The sequence below is a fragment of the Plecotus auritus genome (genome assembly GCF_963455305.1).
Source record: "Plecotus auritus genome assembly, chromosome: 5".
In the NCBI taxonomy this organism is placed as follows: domain Eukaryota; kingdom Metazoa; phylum Chordata; class Mammalia; order Chiroptera; family Vespertilionidae; genus Plecotus; species Plecotus auritus.
The window spans coordinates 157,724,525-157,743,588 of record NC_137776.1 but is presented as its reverse complement, the minus strand read 5'-3'; the positions used below and the strand labels follow the sequence as shown (position 1 = coordinate 157,743,588).

At 37.3% G+C, this 19,064-nt stretch overlaps 1 protein-coding gene across 2 annotated transcripts in view; it reads right to left on the bottom strand.

The window, feature by feature from the left end:
• Nucleotides 1-377: 377 nt before the first annotated feature.
• DCAF10 (DDB1 and CUL4 associated factor 10) overlaps nt 378-19,064 on the bottom strand; it is a 47,984-nt gene continuing 29,297 nt past the window's right edge. Inside the window, exons 3-7 of one of the 2 annotated variants that reach the window (XM_080670861.1) lie at nt 18,202-18,399; nt 11,271-11,473; nt 9,289-9,402; nt 5,424-5,569; nt 378-4,066 (exon numbers count right to left, since the gene is read on the bottom strand). In XM_080670861.1, the coding sequence (XP_080526987.1) occupies nt 3,698-4,066; nt 5,424-5,569; nt 9,289-9,402; nt 11,271-11,473; nt 18,202-18,399 (1,030 nt within the window). In that variant the 3' untranslated portion in view covers nt 378-3,697. Of the gene's footprint in view, nt 4,067-5,423; nt 5,570-9,288; nt 9,403-11,270; nt 11,501-18,201; nt 18,400-19,064 lie in introns of both variants that reach the window. The other variant, XM_080670860.1, reaches the window with a different exon arrangement.

The window sequence follows — 19,064 nt, the reverse complement described above, 5'->3', positions numbered from 1 at the left end:
AATTTTGGCACTTAAGAGATATGCATTAGTTATCCAACAATTCATATATATGCTTTATGACCAACACAGTTTATTACTTTAATGAAATTTCATAGCTCTCTGTCACTGCTGGTTGCTAAATGGGGATGATTGTCATTAGTAAGTTATCAGAATATTTCTCTTGCTAAACACAAGCTTAACAGGTATTTATGGATGCCAATACCATATATTCTGACTAATTGGGAAACATTAGGCTTCTAAAAGATTCTCAGAATATTTTTCCTACACTGCACTTTCTAGCAAACAAAACTTTAATACTAATAGTATAATGGGATCTTGGTTCTAGACAGAAATGGGGTTCGTGTGATCTATCTTTTCCTTGTTTTTCTAAAATTTTTGGTATAGCTTCTTCTCAGGATGTAACAAGCAGAAATGACAAAATATACATGTTCTTTGGGATTCTGAGAAAAAAGATCACACACATTTTCAAAAGATTAAAATAGAGATCTCATCTGCTTTAGCCAATTCATTTTCACAATTGAAAATAAGGAACTACTAGGCATTTGATGTTCCTAAACTCATTCAACATAGCATTGCCATAAAGATACTGTTCTGCAGAAAGCTTTTTAAAACCAAAGTGTAGTTTACACTGCACTTCCCAATAATTATACTATGTTACCAATTATAATACATTTACCAATTATCATGAATAAAAATGACTAAATAAAATTTAGAGTGAAAAACACCACATTAGATTTTACACTGTAAGTGAAACGGGACCTTTTAATTATAAGATGTAATTTCCTCTAATAGTATACCATTCCTGATGACTTTTAATTCCTTAATATCCCTGGTGGCTTTTTGATCATGACCATACCTCACAGAGAATGAAGGTTCTCTTAGCTGGCTGAAAATTTTTACATTAACAGCCCATTTAATCTGTGCGCTCTATTTTTTTTTAACAAGGCTATTTATCCTCTATTTTTCTTTATTTTATAGTTACATGTCCTGCTTGAGGTTTTTTAGTTAGGAATGGACTGTATGTATGCTCTGCAGTTTATAGTATTAATTCTAATGGAAACTGTTAATCTTGTAAGTGTTCTTTTACATGGTGCAGAAGGTAAGCCAGCTCTGTAATAAAGAACTTCAGAAGATGCAAAACAAGGAAATTAACCGGCCAGTTTACCATCCTTTACAAACCAAAGGGCACAATGGTAGGGTAATAAGCACAGGCTTTGGACTAAGACAGACCGGGGTTTGAATCCCAGTGATGCCACCTAGCTCTGTGACTTAAGGCAAATCACTTAAATTTTCTGACCCTCCATTTCCTCCATGTAAATTGGTACTCATCCACCTACTTTGTAAGGTTTCTGTGAGGATTAATAGTAAAGTATGTCCACTATTTGACATGTGATAGATGCTCTATAGTGGTTAAACAATCATGACTGAAGTTTAGAGCTGGGCAATATGTGTGCCCAATATCTGACATGGAACTCTCTCCAAAGGGGATGCAATTTATGGAACCTTCTTTTGATTATCAATACAATCGTTATACTTAGTAGCTTATTTTTAATGTTAAATTTAAGTGTTTTTGCCTCAAAAACTTCCTTTTAAGTGTTTTTTTAAGTTTATGTTAAACCTGTGTTTCCACTGTACTTTGTCATAATTTTTTTGATGACTAAAAAATTTCCAAATTTTAAACATCCATGGTAAATGATCTAATTTAAAAAATTTGTCCTAGGGCCAACATTGTTCCAAGTGAGGTATAACCTTTATACATGTGTGAATGGCTGTCTGGTAGGTCCTAGCAAAAAAAAAAAAAAAAAGTCATTTTTATTCATGTATTTGGGTTGTTTAAACATTTCTATAAGATGTAAAATACTTTTCTTCATATGGCTGGAATTCTCATCATCTACTCCCATGCCTTCCTTTTTTCAATGTCTTAGCCAGTTTAAGGGTATTCACAATAATACAAATTAAAGACAAAATAAAGTGTTCATATTCATTGTTTTAACGGACAGCATAATACAGTAGAAATTGCCCTGAGCAAGGAATTAGGAGACTTGAATTTGAGTCCTGGCTCTGCCACTAATTTTTTAGGATAACCTTAGGCAAGTCACTTCTCTCATTCCTTAAAAAATGAAATGGATTCCATTTTATGTTATTTTCTACCTCTAAAATTGCTTTCATTTACTTATTATTAAAAAATAATCAAAACACCTTCTGGGAGTTGTGTTAAGCACCTGATGGGTACAAAAGTATTTACTGATGTTGAAGGTAGTGTTTTATAAACAGGGCCATCTGAATAAAGGTTACTTGGTGTTCCTGTTAAAATACAGATTCCTGTCTTCTCCCTGGCAGAATCAGAATCTCCTAAGGTAAGGGCATTTTCTGTATTTTTCACAAGCTCCTCAATGATTATAATGTACCCCAATGTTTGAGAGCAACTGGCCTAAGAGAATGTGATCAAGAGGGAAGAAGCCAGCATGTAACTTAAATTACTCTAGCCTCTGGCAAACCGCTTCTAAACACCAAACCATTCCAAGTGGAGGAGACTAGAGGAAAGCCCCTTATTTCAGCAGAGCAGTCAGCCTTGGGCTTAAGCCCTACTATATGCTTTTTACTTGCTGTGCTCCATAACAAAACACAACAAAAGGTCTTCATATCAGCTCGGTCTTGACATCCAAGCCACTGACTACCACATTTATGCCAACAGCTTGAAGAGGACTGCAGTTCTCCTCTCACTAATGCTAAGAGTTGACCTTGTGCCATCTGGTTCATGAAAGAAATATGAGTAAAACCCATCTCTTTACTCTCGATTCCCCTCCAACCCAATACTATAACATGTCATCCTGTGTGATACAAATAATCTGGCAGAGAAAACAGAATATCTGAGCCACATTGTTCTCATCACTCTGTGGTCAGATAGTGTACTAATCCAATAAATAAATTCTCCTCTAAACAACAGAAACAACCAAAACCCATTCCTTCTCCCCTCTTCCTCCCTAATGCTGTTGACAGGAACAAAATACCAAGTAAGGACACATGCTAGATTTTAAAATTCATACAAGTAAAGTAAATTACAAAGAGAGGTGATATTTTTTCTAGAATGTCACAACAAAACCCTCTCATGGTGAAAAATATGTATAATTTTAACAGGAAGCTTAAAAGACATTTTGTTGAAAGACTATCCAACAGTTATGAGAATAATGCCATTATCTGTGCTCATTATTGAGAAACATAACAGCAACTTTAAAAGGCCAAGTATACTGGTAAGGGAAGATGAAATTTCTTTTTTAACAATCAGTATGCCAACATCAAATGTTTGGGTTTTATTCTAGTGTCACAGATTTCTTCTAACCCAACCAAAACTCCTGCCAAATATCCACAAAATTCACACCAAAATCAAAAAAGAAAGAAGAAAGAAACTCAACAAGAGCTAACATGCAAAATAACCAGAATACCTGGGGTTCAGTGGCACAGATCAGCAGGAGCTGAGGAATGCTGCAAAAGATGCTGCTGCATAGAGTCTAACTTGGCAATGCCCCTATGATGCTGGACGACCAAGTCCTCAGGTCACAGGTGTGTTCATGGACCCATAAGAATCAGGTCTTGAACCAAACTTTTAAGATCTTCTAAAAAGAAAATACTTCACCTAAATTGAAGCAATTTATATGTCAAACACCAGAAGAGTTGCTTACTTTGTTGTAAGTTGTGCCTAAAACTTTGGCTGATACAAAGAAACCCGTCCACTAAGGCACCCTGAGGCAATCTGACAATGTGTTGGGGAGAACTTTGTCGTCAGTACAACATCATTATGAGAGTACAGAGAACGGATCACCCGCAGGGGACTGGCTTCTTTGGGCAAACAGTCAATAAGTTCACTGCACTGTTTGTCAAATCCCAACAATCGAATCCCATAGCCATGTGGGGAAGAAACCATTCGCCCATCAGGGCTGAAGCAAAGTTCTTTGATATAACCCCTGCCTACATTGGCTTCTTCAATGTAATGAGTCAGTCGTAGAGAACAGCGAGGTGAGACAGGTCGTACCGGAGCTCCTTCTTGGAATTCATAGACACAAGTCCACTAGGAAGAGAGAAGAGGGACAAACCAAAGTTATAGAGTCTCATATAGTGCTACAGATATTCTTTAAAAAAAACAAACACAACAGCCATGGCCGTTTTGGCTCAGTAGATAGAGCGTCGGCCTGCGGACTGAGGGGTCCCAGGTTCAATAACGGCCAAGGGCACATGCCCGGGTTGTGAGCTCGATCCCCAGTAGGGGGCGTGCAGAAGGCAGCCGATCAATGATTCTCTCTCATCATTGATGTTTCTATCTCTCTATCCCTCTCCCTTACTCTCTGAAATCAATAAAGAAATATATATAAAAAACAAAAACACACACAACAGAATGCTAAAGCCACAGAATTGTAAGAAATCATTTAGATGAATGCTACACCTCTTGCAACTAATGAACTTGTAGCCCTGTACCCTCTTATCTTCATAAGCTAGGGTTATTCTGCACTATCATGCTTTAAAGCCTTTTATTCACAGAGGCCAGTGTGACTTCTGTAGTAGTAATTCCCTTTTCTGAAAGTAACAACAATTTTGATATTTAAAAATTCAAGGATTAAGATAGTCAAGCCCTAGAATACCTCCCCTACACATTTCAATGGCTCTCTTCTCTCCTTTTCTCAATTGCAGATTCTAGAGCCAGTGAGATTCTTAAAGGACTCCTGCTTTTCTTTTCTTTTTTTAAAATACATTTTATTGATTTTTTACAGAGAAGAAGGGAGAGGGATAGAGAGTTAGAAACATCGATGAGAGAAACATTGATAGGTGCCTCCTGCACACCCTCTTTCTGGGGATGTGCCCGCAACCAAGGTACAAGCCCTTGACCAGAATCGAACCTGGGACCCTTCAGTCTGCAGGTCGACTCTCTATCCACTAAGCCAGTGGTCTCGCGAGCCGTGGTTTGCCACTCTGATGACTAATGAGTTTGCCAACCACTGCACTAAGCCAAACCGGTTAGGGCAAGGACTCCTGCTTTTCAGAGTGCTGAAAATCATAAGGTCATGTAAGACCTTTTCCCCTAGTCTCAGTTTAGTTCCTTCCTTTTCCAAAGTTCCCGCTGGTTTTTGTTTTTTTCCCCCGCTGGTTTTTAAAAAGAGAAAATTATTATACTCAACTGGCTTAGCAAAACCTCACATTTAGCCAACCTAGCTGAAACATCTCAATCTTATGTTTACTATATAAAGGGCTTTTTATGATGCGATGAAGGAGAAAAGAATTTAAAAACTGGGCACAAGCTGAGCTAATCATTGCTTTAAAGTACTCCCCAGCTTGCCACCCCCCAGTCCAGAGGGGAGGAAGAAGGGGTTCGAGCACACATGGCATTTTGTTCAACTGGCCCTGTGTTGAAGGTGGAGTCCTGCTGCCCGTACCTCCTGATCATCAGTGTTGCTTGAGCACCGAAGAAGAGTGGCCCAGCCTTTTGGGTGCAGCTGTAAAGATGTGATGCAGTTTCCACGGTCTCTCTCACCAGGAACTTTAGGGGTTAAGACTTCAAGACTATTTCGTGGTGAAACTCCTGAGATACAAGAAAATTAGAATGTGGGATTTGTATTATCAAAGAACTAAGGCAGCTTTTCAAAACTTGATTTTTGGGGGTGGTGAATACACAATACAATATACAGATGATGTATTATAGCAGTGGTCGGCAAACTCATTAGTCAACAGAGCCAAATATCAACAGTACAACGATTGAAATTTCTTTTGAGAGCCAAATTTTTTAAACTTAATCTTCTTCTAACGCTACTTCTTCAAAATAGACTCGCCCAGGCCGTGGTATTTTGTGGAAGAGCCACACTCAAGGGGCCAAAGAGCCGCATGTGGCTCGCGAGCCGCAGTTTGGCGACCACTGTATTATAGAATTGTACACCTAAAGCCTATATAATTTTATTAACCAATTCAATAAAAAAGTAAAAAATATTTTTAAAAATAAATATTTTTTAAAAAGCTTTGATTTCTAAAAAAAAAAAGCTTTGATTTCTGTCAGCCAGCAACTATGCCTTCATTCCTTTGTCTGCATTATGCTACCACATGTAAAAAAAAAACCACAGTGCCCTCAATGTATAGAGTGTGTCTTTGGGGTGAGGATATGGGGAAAGGGTCTGATTAGAACTAAAGAATCCAAGTTCCTATAGCAAGAATCACCAGGGACCTAAGGCTAATGCATTAAAACTAACTAGAGGTCCTTTTGATTTGGATTATATCTTAGAAAGCTCTTCATTTAAGTAAAATCAAAGTTATGTGACATGAAAGGAATCTGGAAAAGTAAAAGATAACAATTCTCATCTCAGAAGATCTGGTTCAGAGAAGGAAATACTTGGAAGCCATAAAGACTGCCATTATATAAATAAAAGGCTATGTGTACAAGGAGAGGGACTTATGGTCACCAAGGGCAGTACTGTAAACAACAATAGATGTATAATTTTGGAGGTGAGGGAGGACACTCACACAGAGGCATGTCAAAACAAGGGGTGGGAGATACTGCCAATCGCATATATTCCTGGTACTCTGGTATGGCCCATCATTTTCTTCTGTGTAGCTCTAATGCAAGTGACTGCTGCAGTGAGCCTTTGTTACTACCGGGAATAGGTCATATCCCTCGGGTATGTGGAGAACCACTTGTATAGACATTATGAGAAAGCAGCTTAAAAATGTAATATCAAGAGAAATATTTCAACACTTCTCTTCCTGTGGAAGGAGTTCCTTTGAAGATAATGAGCTCCTGTCAAACCCTTTGTAAACTGTTTCTCAAAAAAGATGTATCTTCTTTTAAAAGATTCCCTTTAGAGTACTAGCATTCCCCGTGACACTCCAAATTGCACTGTTATAACCAAACTATACCTAAATAATGATTTCACGTGATTAAACTTTAATTTTAGAGAAAAACAAATCCCTATTTCCAGAATTAATTTTGAAAATCTATAACAAAAGCAGAAAATAAACCCATTCTAAATAGCTAACTAGTGGTTTCCAAGCTGTGCTCCTTGGAGGTTCCTCAACAACTGGCAAAAGGGGGTGAACCACCTGGAGACCAGGGTAGAGATGGGGTGGGTCAAGGGCTTCCCTAATTTCAGTTGAACCAGAATTATTCCATTTTTATTTGTGCTAAATCCCTAAGAATCCACAGCAAATTTCATGTCAAAAGTAGTTTTAATCCTAAAACAAGTTTGAAGGCCTCTGCTCTTTACAGCCATCTTATCTGCCAAAGTATGGTGCTAACATATGCTGACACCTGAAGACCCAGGATTTCCAACATTCAGAGCAACCTTACCTCTAAGCCCACCTTCCTCTCTCTTTCCACTCTCTAATTTTCTTGTTCTCTCTGCCCAGGCTCCCAATACATCATCTCTTCTCCCAGATGTAACTTTTCATAGCATAGAACTGCTATAAAGTTTTGTTTTGGTGTTTACCAAAGTAACAAGCAAGCTTGTGAACTATTCTTCTTAAATTAAGTTTCTCTTTTCTCATGGATGGTTTAGTTAATCAATAAAGATTTTTTTTCAATGTTTATTAAGAGCCTTCGATTGGCCTGGCTGGCGTGGTTGAGCATCAACCTATGAACCAGGAGGTCAGGGTTTGATTCCTGGTCAGGGCACATGCCAGGCCAGGTTCAATCCCCAGAGGGGGGTTTGCAGGAGCAGCCGATCAGTGACTCTCTCATCATTGTTGTTTCTATCTCTCTCCCTCGCCTTTCCTCTCTGAAATCAATTAAAAAAAAAAAAAAAAAAAAAAGCCTTGGCTTGTTTCCCATAGCCAAGGAAGAAGGAGAACAGGCAGAACCTATAAAAGAAGTTTCTGCTACAAATCAAAGAAGAAAGGCTACACATCTGGGCATAAATCTCTAAATTTAAGAGGAAGAGTTTTTAACCTTAAAGTGAAACATCACAGTCTTCAGCATCCAGAAGAAAGTGGATAAAGCTATAGGTTAGGTTAGGAAGAAAGCTCAAACCATTCCACTCACATAAGTAATCATGCAAAATAATTAAGTATGCATTTATTAAGCACTTAAAAGGTGAGGCCTCCTAGGGAAAACACAAATTACAAGTCTAATGTATAATCCTTTCCAAAAATAGCTAGATAGGAAACATGCTGATCAGCAAAAGGTAACCTCAAATTACAAAAAACTGTATCTGATTATCAGTCCATAAAGAGGACAAACAGCCCTAACCGGTTTGGCTCAGTGAATAGAGCATCGGCCTGCAGACTGAAGGGTCCCAGGTTCGGTTCCGGTCAAGGGCATGTACCTTGGTTGCGGGCACATCCCTGGTGGGGGGCGTGCAAGAGGCAGCTAATCGATGTTTCTCTCTCATTGATGTTTCTGGCTCTATCCCTCTCCTTTCCTCTGTAAAAAATCAATAAAATATATTAAAAAAAAAAAAAAGAAGAGGACAAACAAAAAGTGCTGTAAGAGTTTAGATGTGAATTAGTTTGGAAAGGGACGGTAGGTGAAATTTGCATAGGTAGAAAGCATTTCAATTAGAAAATGGAAGGGGTAGGCTAAGCAGCTAGTTCTGCCAGACTGGCTGGGGGAAAACGGGCAAAAGCACAATGGGGCTAGATTGTAGCTGGCTTTATCCCACCAGCCCTCTGAGTCTGTCAGGCATTGCTCAGATAAGGAAATGGCAGAGTAAAAAGTCTACAGGGCTGAAACCAGATACCATTCACAAGCACCTGATAAACATATCCTCTTATATTTATACAGCACTGTCACATGCATAATCTCATTTAATTTCCATAGTAAGCTTAATTGGGATATTTCCCAACTACTTCCTCTCCAAACTACACAAAGCCAAGTCCAGGAAATAAAATCAAAGCTTAAACTCCAACTACAATTTAAGCCCAAGATCCTCAAACCCAGAGACTCTGTTTAGCTTTTTTTTTTTTAATATATTTTATTGATATTTTACAGAGAGGAAGGGAGAGGGATAGAGAGCTAGAAACATCGATGAGAGAGAAACATCGATCAGCTGCCTCCTGCACACCCCCCACTGGGGATGTGCCCGCAACCAAGGTACATGCCCTTGACCGGAATCGAACCTGGGACCCTTCAGTCCGCAGGCCGACGCTCTATCCACTGAGCCAAACCGGTTTCGGCCTGTTTAGCTTTTTAAAAAGGATAACCAAGGGGCAAGGAACAGCCTCATCTTTATTGGCTAATTTTATGGATTAAAGTAACCAAAGAAAGCTGTTTGGTAGAATCACTTGTTGCAGGATTATAAAATCCAACTTTTAACCTACCTTCTCTTTGCGAGGCTCGTGACATGTGTTTCTCAGAAGATGAATTAGAATCACTATGATGACAAGGTGAACCAGAAACTCTAGGACCAGATGAACTTGATGAAGTAGTCAGATCTTAAAAATACAAAAAGTTCTGACAATACACCTAGCAAAACTATGGTGATATCTCTTAACTTTTGAACCATGCTATTAAAATCCTACTGAAATATGGCAAGTACATGTCCACTTAAAACTGGCTTATTATAATTAAGATTAAGATAGGACAGCTCTCTGAAGTGTTCTATCTAAGGCCTCGTCCCTTTCTAAAATCTTCTATACCAGTGGTTGGCAAACCGCGGCTCGCGAGTCACATGTGGCTTGCGAGCCGCGGTTTGCCGCTCTGTTGACTAATGAGTTTGCCTACCACTGTCATATACTATCCTTTACCTCTTTGCACACAGTATGCCACAATTACCTAATCTTCACAGCTTCCAACTACACGGTAACATTTAGTCTAGTCCAGTGGTCGGCAAACTCATTAGTCAACAGAGCGGCAAACCGTGGCTCGCAAGCCTTATGTGGCTCGCGAGCCACAGTTTGCCGACCACTGTTCTATCCCAATGACTAGCTTAAGTGAAATATAAATGAAAAACAAAATAAACACAGGAGCATCATTGGTTCTGCATCATTTATGTAATGAAATGGAATAAAAAATATCAATAAGAGTGAAAACTGAGCTGTTTAGCCCATTGTTTAATGTTAGAATAGGGTCCAAACAACAGGCTCATTACCAAGAACATGAACAGATCTTTCTTAAAGCATACCAAAAACTTCTATTCTCATTCTTGAAATTATGTGAATACTATATTTGAAGTGCAATACAAATTTTACATTGAAATCCTTGGAAAACAAAATGAATATCAGAAAGCTGAATTTGATGTAGTACTCTAAAGAGCAATCTATTTCATCACACTTTTCTAGAGACCCCACACTTCTGTGGGAGCTTCTTATTAAATTAGTTCCCTTTGATGTTTTAAGTATCAGAATTACCCTTAGAAGTCAGAAAACCTACTTAGTTTTTTAATTACAAAATGCCAACTAGGCCTTTAAATCACTGCTTCTCAGAAAGCTAAAGTTGATTATTAATGTTTAACCAGAAAAAAGAAATCTGAATCCAAAAGGACTATATCCCTTGCTTGCAAATAAATTGGTAAAACCTAAATTTCTACTTTTAGCAATTGGGCAGTTGCAGTACAATGAGGCCTACACATTCCCAAAGAAATGGCCCTATGCACACAGGAGAAAGAGTCTAACCATTTGAAGCTAATTTTTTAACAGCATTTTATGAACATTATGTGTTCCAAGTGGGTATGTTCCCAGATCAGCTCTCTTTTTTCCAAAGGTAAATGAAATATAGTTTCTATCACATAATGTGGATAAATTATAGTGCATAGATTTTTCTGAGCCCCAGTTGCACTTAAGTCCAATGAAATCAGCAATAGGAGAAGGAACAGGACTTCAGCAAGAGAATGTTTAGAGGTCATGAAGTAAGATGGCCCTGGCTACCTGTGTCTGAGCATTTGGAAGTCGAGGATACATTACAGAATTAAAACTAAAATTCCATATTGACTATAACTTAAAAGCTCTATTGGGTTCCAGAAGAACTTAAAAAAATTGATACTACCTCAGACCATCATTAATTTTTGAGATAGTGATGATTTAGAAATACTGATGAAAGGTTTTCTGGCTAGCATAATGCTAATGGAAATATTTTTAGAGTTAGCAGTTATTCTTCCTAGATCATTTGTGATCAGAGGCACAAGTTAATGCTATGTCAGAGATACATACAGATCATTATCTTTCCATGAGGAAAAGCTCTCACTGACCTTTCCAAAGAATGTCTTTTAATTTTCTTCCCTTCTTCCTGCTAACATTCTCAGAATGGAAACATAATATCCCTATGTCTGAGATTCTTTGGAAAATTCTTCAAAAAAAAAGCTTACCTGAACTTGATGTAGTTCTTCTTGCTCTCAAAATGGGATAGCTGCCTACTTCTAAAGACTTGGTTAAGTCAAGATCATGCAAAATCAAGAGATATCCAGAGGATGTTGAGATCAACATTTTGGAACAATCTGGTGTTAATCTCATTCGCATAAGAAAACGTGTGTGGAAAAATTTCTTATGTGGACACCCATCTTCTGTACACCTATAGAAGAAATCAAACCGACAAAACCTAGAGTTATCATAAACATAAGGATTCGGTGAAAGTCATGATATTGTCCTTCAAACTAGAATTTACAGTCAATCTACAGTACACATGATTAGACTTACACGATTAATTCTTTTGCTCACCATTCACTCTTTCATCTCCAATTTTCCTTCTTAGATTATTCTTCCATATATATATATATATAGTAGAGGCCCGGTGCACGAAATTCATGCACAGGGGTGTGTGCCCCTCAGTCCAGCCTGCACCCTCTCCAATCTGGGACCCCTCAAGGGATGTCCGACTGCCCGTTTAAGCCCGATTCTACCTGGTAGGATCGGGCCTAAACGGGCAGTCGGACATCCCTCTCACAATCCAGGACTGCTGGCTCCCAACTGCTCACCTGCCTGCCTTCCTGATTGCCCCTAACCACTTCTGCCTGCCAGCCTGATCACCCCCTAACTACTCCCCTGCCAGCCTGGTCACCCCTAACTACCCTCCCCTGCAGGCTTGATCGCCCCCAACTGCCCTCCCTTGCAGGCCTGGTCCCTCCCAACTGCCCTCCCCTGCTGGCCTGATTGCCCACAACTGCCCTCCCTTGCAGGCCTGGTCCCTCCCAACTGCCCTCCCCTGCTGGCCATCTTGTGGCAGCCATCTTGTGTCCACATGGGGGCAGCCATCTTGTGTGTTGGAGTGATGGTCAACTTGCATATTACTCTTTTATTAGATAGGATATATACATATACATATATATATAAAAAGTGTAATATACTAATTAGACCGGACAGCCGAATGACCTTCCGGACAAGGCCAGGGCTGCGAGGGCCAAGGCAGAAGCCGCAGCAGCTACAAGGGCCGAGCCCCTTGCACGAATTTTGTGCATCGGGCCTCTAATATATATATATATTTTAAAGACTTTTTATTATTCTGAAAATCTTTATTTTACTCTTTTTGATTAAAAATTTAGCTGAGGGGGTAGGGGAGGCTGGGGGGAAGGTCAATGGGGAAAAAAAAGGAGACATATGTACTACTATTTGTAATACTTTAAACAATAAAATAAAATTTAAGCCCTAATTGGTTTGGCTCAGTGGATAGTCGGCCTGCGGACTGAAAGGTCCCAGGTTCGATTCCAGTCAAGGGCATGTACCTTGGTTGTGGGCACATCCCCAGTAGGAGGTGTGCAGGAGGCAGCTGATAGATGTTTTTCTCTCATCGATTTTTCTAACTCTCTATCCCTCTCCCTTCCTCTCTGTAAAAAATAAATAAAATATATATTAAAAAATTAAAATGTTAAAAATAAAGTTGAATAAAAAAATTTAGCTGAGCATATACTTTTAGGTTGATAGTTATTTCTTTCTGAATATCAAGGATATTCCACCAAGTTCTGGCTTCCATTGTTGCTATTTTTAAGTCTGCTATCAGTCTCATTGTTATTTTAGATAACTTATCTTTTTTTCCCTCTGGTTGATCTTCTCTTTGTCTTTGGAGTACTCCATTTTCACTCCGATAGGTACAAATTTGGATTTCTTTCTATTTATAGGGATTCATTTAACTTTCTACATCTTAAGATTCATGTTATTCATATATTCTGGAAAATTCTCTATCTTTATTCCAATATTGCCTCTCACCTATCTATTCTTTTAAAGCTCCAAATAGATGTTAGAAACATTCACATTTCACTCTCTTCTCATACTTGCTCTTTCATGTTTTATATCTCCTTATTTCCATTTGTTGCATTCTGGGTAATTTTTCAATATCTATATTCCAAACTATTTTTTTAAAGTTGTGTCTGCTACTTGACCCATCCTATGTGTTTTTAAATTTCCATAATTGTTGTGTTTTTTTTTACTTCTATCTGGTTCTTTTTTTTATTCCTTGTCTATGTTTTTTATTCCTCCTTTTATTTACCTTTTTTGTTAATTATTTTTAAAATTGTGAACTGTATCAAACCTTCATAAACATATGAAGAGTTTGAAGAAAAATGAACTCCAATGACTCATCACTCATGTTAAGAATTAGAATAATACCAGTTCATTAAAAGTCCCTTCTATTTCTCTACTCTGATGCATCCTTCAGTCAACATTCAATGCTTCAAGCATAAAATTTATTTTCTTATCTCTCCAACAATATTGGTAGGTTTTTGAAATTTTAAGTTTTCTATTTCCTCCAAAATATTTCCCCATTTGTGTAGGTCTTTATATTAGAAGCTTTTCTCAAATGTCTATGTTTAACTGTCTGCTCATAATTAAGAGTGGGGAATTAAAAGGCTGATTGGGAACTTTGAAAGTGGTGGGACAAGCTGAGCTTCATTATGTAGGGTGAAGCCATTTTTTGAGGAACTTCTACGGTATCTTTGGTTTATTAACTGGAAGAAGCTAAGGGTCTCTGAATTCTATATTCAGTGTGCATATGGTAAGTCAGTATCCCTGATTTTGGTAAGTAACAAAGCCTTTAACTGTGTCTGGCATCCTTCACTACAGAGATTCTCTATTTTATTCTCTATAGAGGATAAAATTTGAAACTTCCTTTGAAATAGAGGTCAATCAATCGCCCAGTGGTATGGATTAAGGAAAGAAACATAAGTTCTCAAATATCTTTCACATGATTCCTTACTTTAGCTACCCCTTCTATTACAGAGTTGCTAGTCCCTCTGATTTTTGAGGATTTTGTGTAAATTGTCTTAAGCTCTTAACTTTTCCCCACTGCCAGCCTAGGATTCAGCTTTCTTTGTACTTACTAAGTCAAATTAAGTTGCTAAATCAGTTGCCACTCACTTACCTACTTTCCAGATTAAAAATTTTATTGTCATTGCTTCCTTTCCTATTTCCTTTCCTTTATGAGTTTACCACACCCTTTATTTTTAAATTTTGATTGTAGTTTTAGAGGAGTCTTCTAGTCCATAGATTTTATTTAGGTCTTAGGACTTAAATGAAACATTATAATTTTCTCCATAAAAGTTATACAAAATTTCTGTTATAACTTATTCCTGTTTATCAACTAAATTTTTTAATTACTAAAAACTGTAAACTTTAGCCTGGCCAGCATGGCTCAGTAGTTGAACGTCAACCCATGAACCAAGAGGTCACTGGTTCAATTCCTGGTCAGGGGACATGCCCAGGTTTCAAGCTCAATCCCCAGTAGAGGGCATGTAGGAGGCAGCTGATCAATGTTTGTCTCTCCCATGGATGTTTCTACCTCTCTATCCCTCTCTTTCCCTCTCTTTCTAAAATCAATAAAAACATTTTTTAAATATATACTTGAAAAAAATTGCTTGTTCTGATTAGGAACAATACTGCTTTTTACATTTTGACCTTATCTCTATCTAGCAGTCTTGGTTAATTCTTATTAATTCTGATAATTTGTCAGCAGAATTTCTAGAGTTTTCTATATAGACCAGGGGTCATAAAACTGGTCTGTGGACCAACTCTGGACCACTGTCAGTTTTTATATAGAAAGTTTGTTGGAACACAGCCACACACATTCATGTATTCACAGCCACAGCCATTCTGTGGCTGCTCAGAGACCATACAGCATACAAAGCCTAAAATATTTATTACATGGTCTTTTATAGAAACTGTTTGCCAACCCCTGATATAGACAATCACATCATCTATGAATGCTATTGTTTCATTTTTTCCTTTCCAATCCTTATATCTTTATTTCTTCTATTGCACCAACTAGGACCCTGCCACCCTCCACCTCAAAACAATGGTGAACAATAATAATATCAGGCATGTTTCTCCTTCCTGATTTTTTAAAAATATATTTTTATTGATTTCAGAGAGGAAGGGAAAGGAAGAGAGAGATAAGAAACATCAATGATGACAGAATTATTGGTTGACTGAGCCTCCTGCACACCCCATACTGGGAAATCAAACCATGACCTCCTGATTCATACATAGGTCAATACTCAACCATTGAGCCACGCTGGCCAGGCTCTCCTACCTTATTTTAAAGAGAATACTTCTAAAGTTTCACCAGTTAAACATGTGCTATAGATTTTAGTGTATACTTCTCATGAATTTCGTTTTATTTCTAATTAATTACCAGTTTGTTTTTAACAGCTTTATTGAGGTATAATTCACATACCATAAATTTAAATCATTTAAAGTATACAATTAAGTGATTTTTAGTAAATTTAGAGTTGTGATCAACAACACAATCCAATGTTAGCACATTTTCATCACCCTAAAAAATCCTTCCTATTATGCCAAAACCGGTTTGGCTCAGTGGATAGAGCGTCGGCCTGCGGACTGAGGGGTCCCGGGTTCGATTCTGGTCAAGGGCATGTACCTGGGTTGCGGGCACATCCCCAGTGGGGGGTGTGCAGGAGGCAGCTGATCGATGTTTCTCTCTCATCGATGTTTCTAGCTCTCTATTCCTCTCCCTTCCTCTCTGTAAAATATCAATAAAATATGTTTAAAAAAAAAAAATCCTTCCTATTAGCAGTCACTCACTCCCTGTCCCTACTCCCAGCCACAGACAATCACTAATCTACTTTCTGTCTCTATAGTCCTGCCTATTGTGGACATTTCATATAAAAACAATAATACTAGTATAATAAGTGGTCCTTTAGTTTGGCTTTATTCACTTAGCATAATTTTTTGAGGCCCATCCATGTTATAACTTTGTTTCTTTTCATTATCAAATAGTATTCTGTCATATAGATATACATTTTGTTTATCCATTTACCAGTTGATAGATAATTGGATTGGTTCCATTTTTTTGCTATTATGAATACTACTTCTATCAGCATTCATGCACAAATTTTTGTATGAATAGATATATTTATTTCTCTTGGGTAGATATCTAGAATTGCTGAGTCATATGGTAACTATGTTTAACATTTTGAGAAACTGCTGATGTGCTTTCTAAAATGGCTGTCCCATTGTACATTCCTACAGTAATGTATGAGGTTCGTTTCTTCTCATTCTTGGTAATACCTGTTGTTTGTTAAAGCCATCGTAGTGGGTGTGAAGTGGTATCTCATTTGGATTTGACATGCATTTCCTTTATGACTAACTGCATTGAACATCTTTTCATGTGCTTTTTAATTATTTGCATATCTTCCTTGGTGAAATAACTATGCAAATATTTTGCCCATTTTTAAACTGGGTAATTTGTGTACATATAAGTGAGTTGCAAGTTTTTAATATATTTTGGACACAAATTCTTTATCAAATTTTATTTACAAATATTCTCTCCCATTCTGTAGTTTTTCTTTTCACTTTCTTAATGGTGTCATTTGATGCACAAAGTTTTAAAATTTTAGAGGCATTTTATCACATTTTTTTTTATCACCTCAACTTTAGTGTTGTATGAAGATTTACTCCCATGTTTTCTTCTAAGAATTATATAGGTGTAGGTCTTATGTTCAGGTTGAAATCCAATTTAACAGGTATGTTTGTCTTAGTCTAAAGATAATCAGTATGGCCCTAGTCGGTTTGGCTCAATGGATAGAGCGTCGCCCTGTGGACTGAAGGGTCCTGGGTTCGATTCCGGTCAAGGGCACATGCCCGGGTTGTGGGCTTGATCCCCAATAGGGGGCATGCAGGAAGCATGATTCTCTCTGATCATTGATGTTTCTATCTCTCTCTCCCTCTCCCTTCCTCTCTGAAATCAATAAAAAAATAAAAATCTTTAAAAAAAATAAAGATAATCAGTATGTAGCTCTATCCCCTGCTCAAGCAACATGCATAGCTAGAAATCTTTAAGAATATCCCTTTTCTTTTTACATATGACCTCTGAAATAATATTTCAGAAATGATCCTGGTGTATTACTATATTGTTATTTCAACATAGCTAGCAACAGATATGTTTAATTATTTCTCAAATCTCAACTCTTTAAATAATCAATTTCTCTGTAAGGAGACATTTTATTAGTGTTTCAAAACTGAGGCATCACTGACATTTTAGGTGATATAATTGGTCCATTATGCAAACAGTCCCATGTACTACAGGATGTTTAGAAACTCTTATCCCTGGCTGACTAAATGCCAGTACAAGTCCTCTTTTCTTCCATAGTGACAACTAAAATTGTACCACACATTATTTCCAAACATTCTCCTAGGGATCAGTACCACCCCAATTGAGAGACTAACTACGCTTTGAATGATGAAAACACAGCGCACAAATGGCCAAGTAAAAACAGATTTAGAATTGAAGGACAGCCTTAGCTGGTTTGGCCCAGTGGATAAAGTGTCAGCCTGCAGACTGAAGGGTTCTAGGTTCGATTCCGGTCAAGGGTATGTACCTCGGTTGCAGTCTCCTCCCTGACCCGGACCCTGGTCAGGGCATGTGCGGGAGGCAACTAATCAATGTGTCTCTCTCACATCGATGTTCCTTTCTCTTTGTTGTTCCCTCTCTCTTCTAGTTGCTCTAAAAATCAATGGAAAAATATCCGTGGGTAAGGATTAAAAAAAAAAAAAAGTGGGGAAAAAAATAGAATTGAAGGACAAAAGAGTGAAAAACACTTCAGTTCAGGAAACTTATCTTATAAACCATTTTTTTCATCATTAACTATGCTACTTGGACTCGTTTCCATAGAATTTCTCCAATTTTTTTTAGATGCAATTTATTACTAAGAGCAAGCAACAAAAGATAGAATCATTTTTTGTTTTTTCCCCCACAAAACCAGTTTCTTTCTTCTAAAGATATAAAAGCTAAGACAGAACACTGAATGTTTATCATCTTAAAAAAAATCCTAACATGATCTCCTATTCACAAACCTGTTAGTGTCCCAAATAATGACATTTCCATCAAATCCTGATGTTACTAAGAGTCTTGTATTAGTATCATATTCGATGTTCTTCACCCAGCTAGTGTGACCATGTAAAGTGCATACTTTGGTGTTCAATTTTCTCAGATCCCATAGTGCTATTGTAGTGTCATCAGAGCAGGTAGCAAACAGCCGATTATCAAGAAATCTACAAAGCAGAAAAGAAAAACTGGTTTATTTAATCTCTTATTTAAGAAATCTTGAGAAACCATATTACCTAATCAAGAAAACAAACAAAAAAGGCCTACACACTGTATAAGCCCAATGATTCTGATATACAACAAATAGTAGATATAATTCACATAATCACAGAGAAAGGAACTAATTTAATGAGGGCCACATTGCAATTTTATCCATTGGCTTTACAATACTGACTTTTATTTGGAAATGAAAATAGGAATAGATGTTTGGAATACAGTTGTAAAGAGAAAAAAGAACTTTAAAATCCGTACAGGAAACACAAATGTTGAGAAACAATTTAATAGGAGACAGAAGAGATTTTAAAGACAATTTACAAGGAAGACATGTTAAACGCAAAGGGTTAAAAATTATGAGAAATTTTTACTCTGCTACAAGTAACATCTCTTTCTTTTTAGAACACATGTACATGCAAAAATTGCTATTAAAATGCCATAATTTTCATTTATTAATTCAAAGGCATTCTCTAAATAAGCTCACCAAGCACCATTTTATTAGGACCAGTCAAGATTACAAGATAATTAAAATACTCTTTTTAATTCAAACTTTTAATTACTTCACACTAATTTTTTAATCCTTAGTGAGAATATTTTTATACAAATACTTAAGAAATAA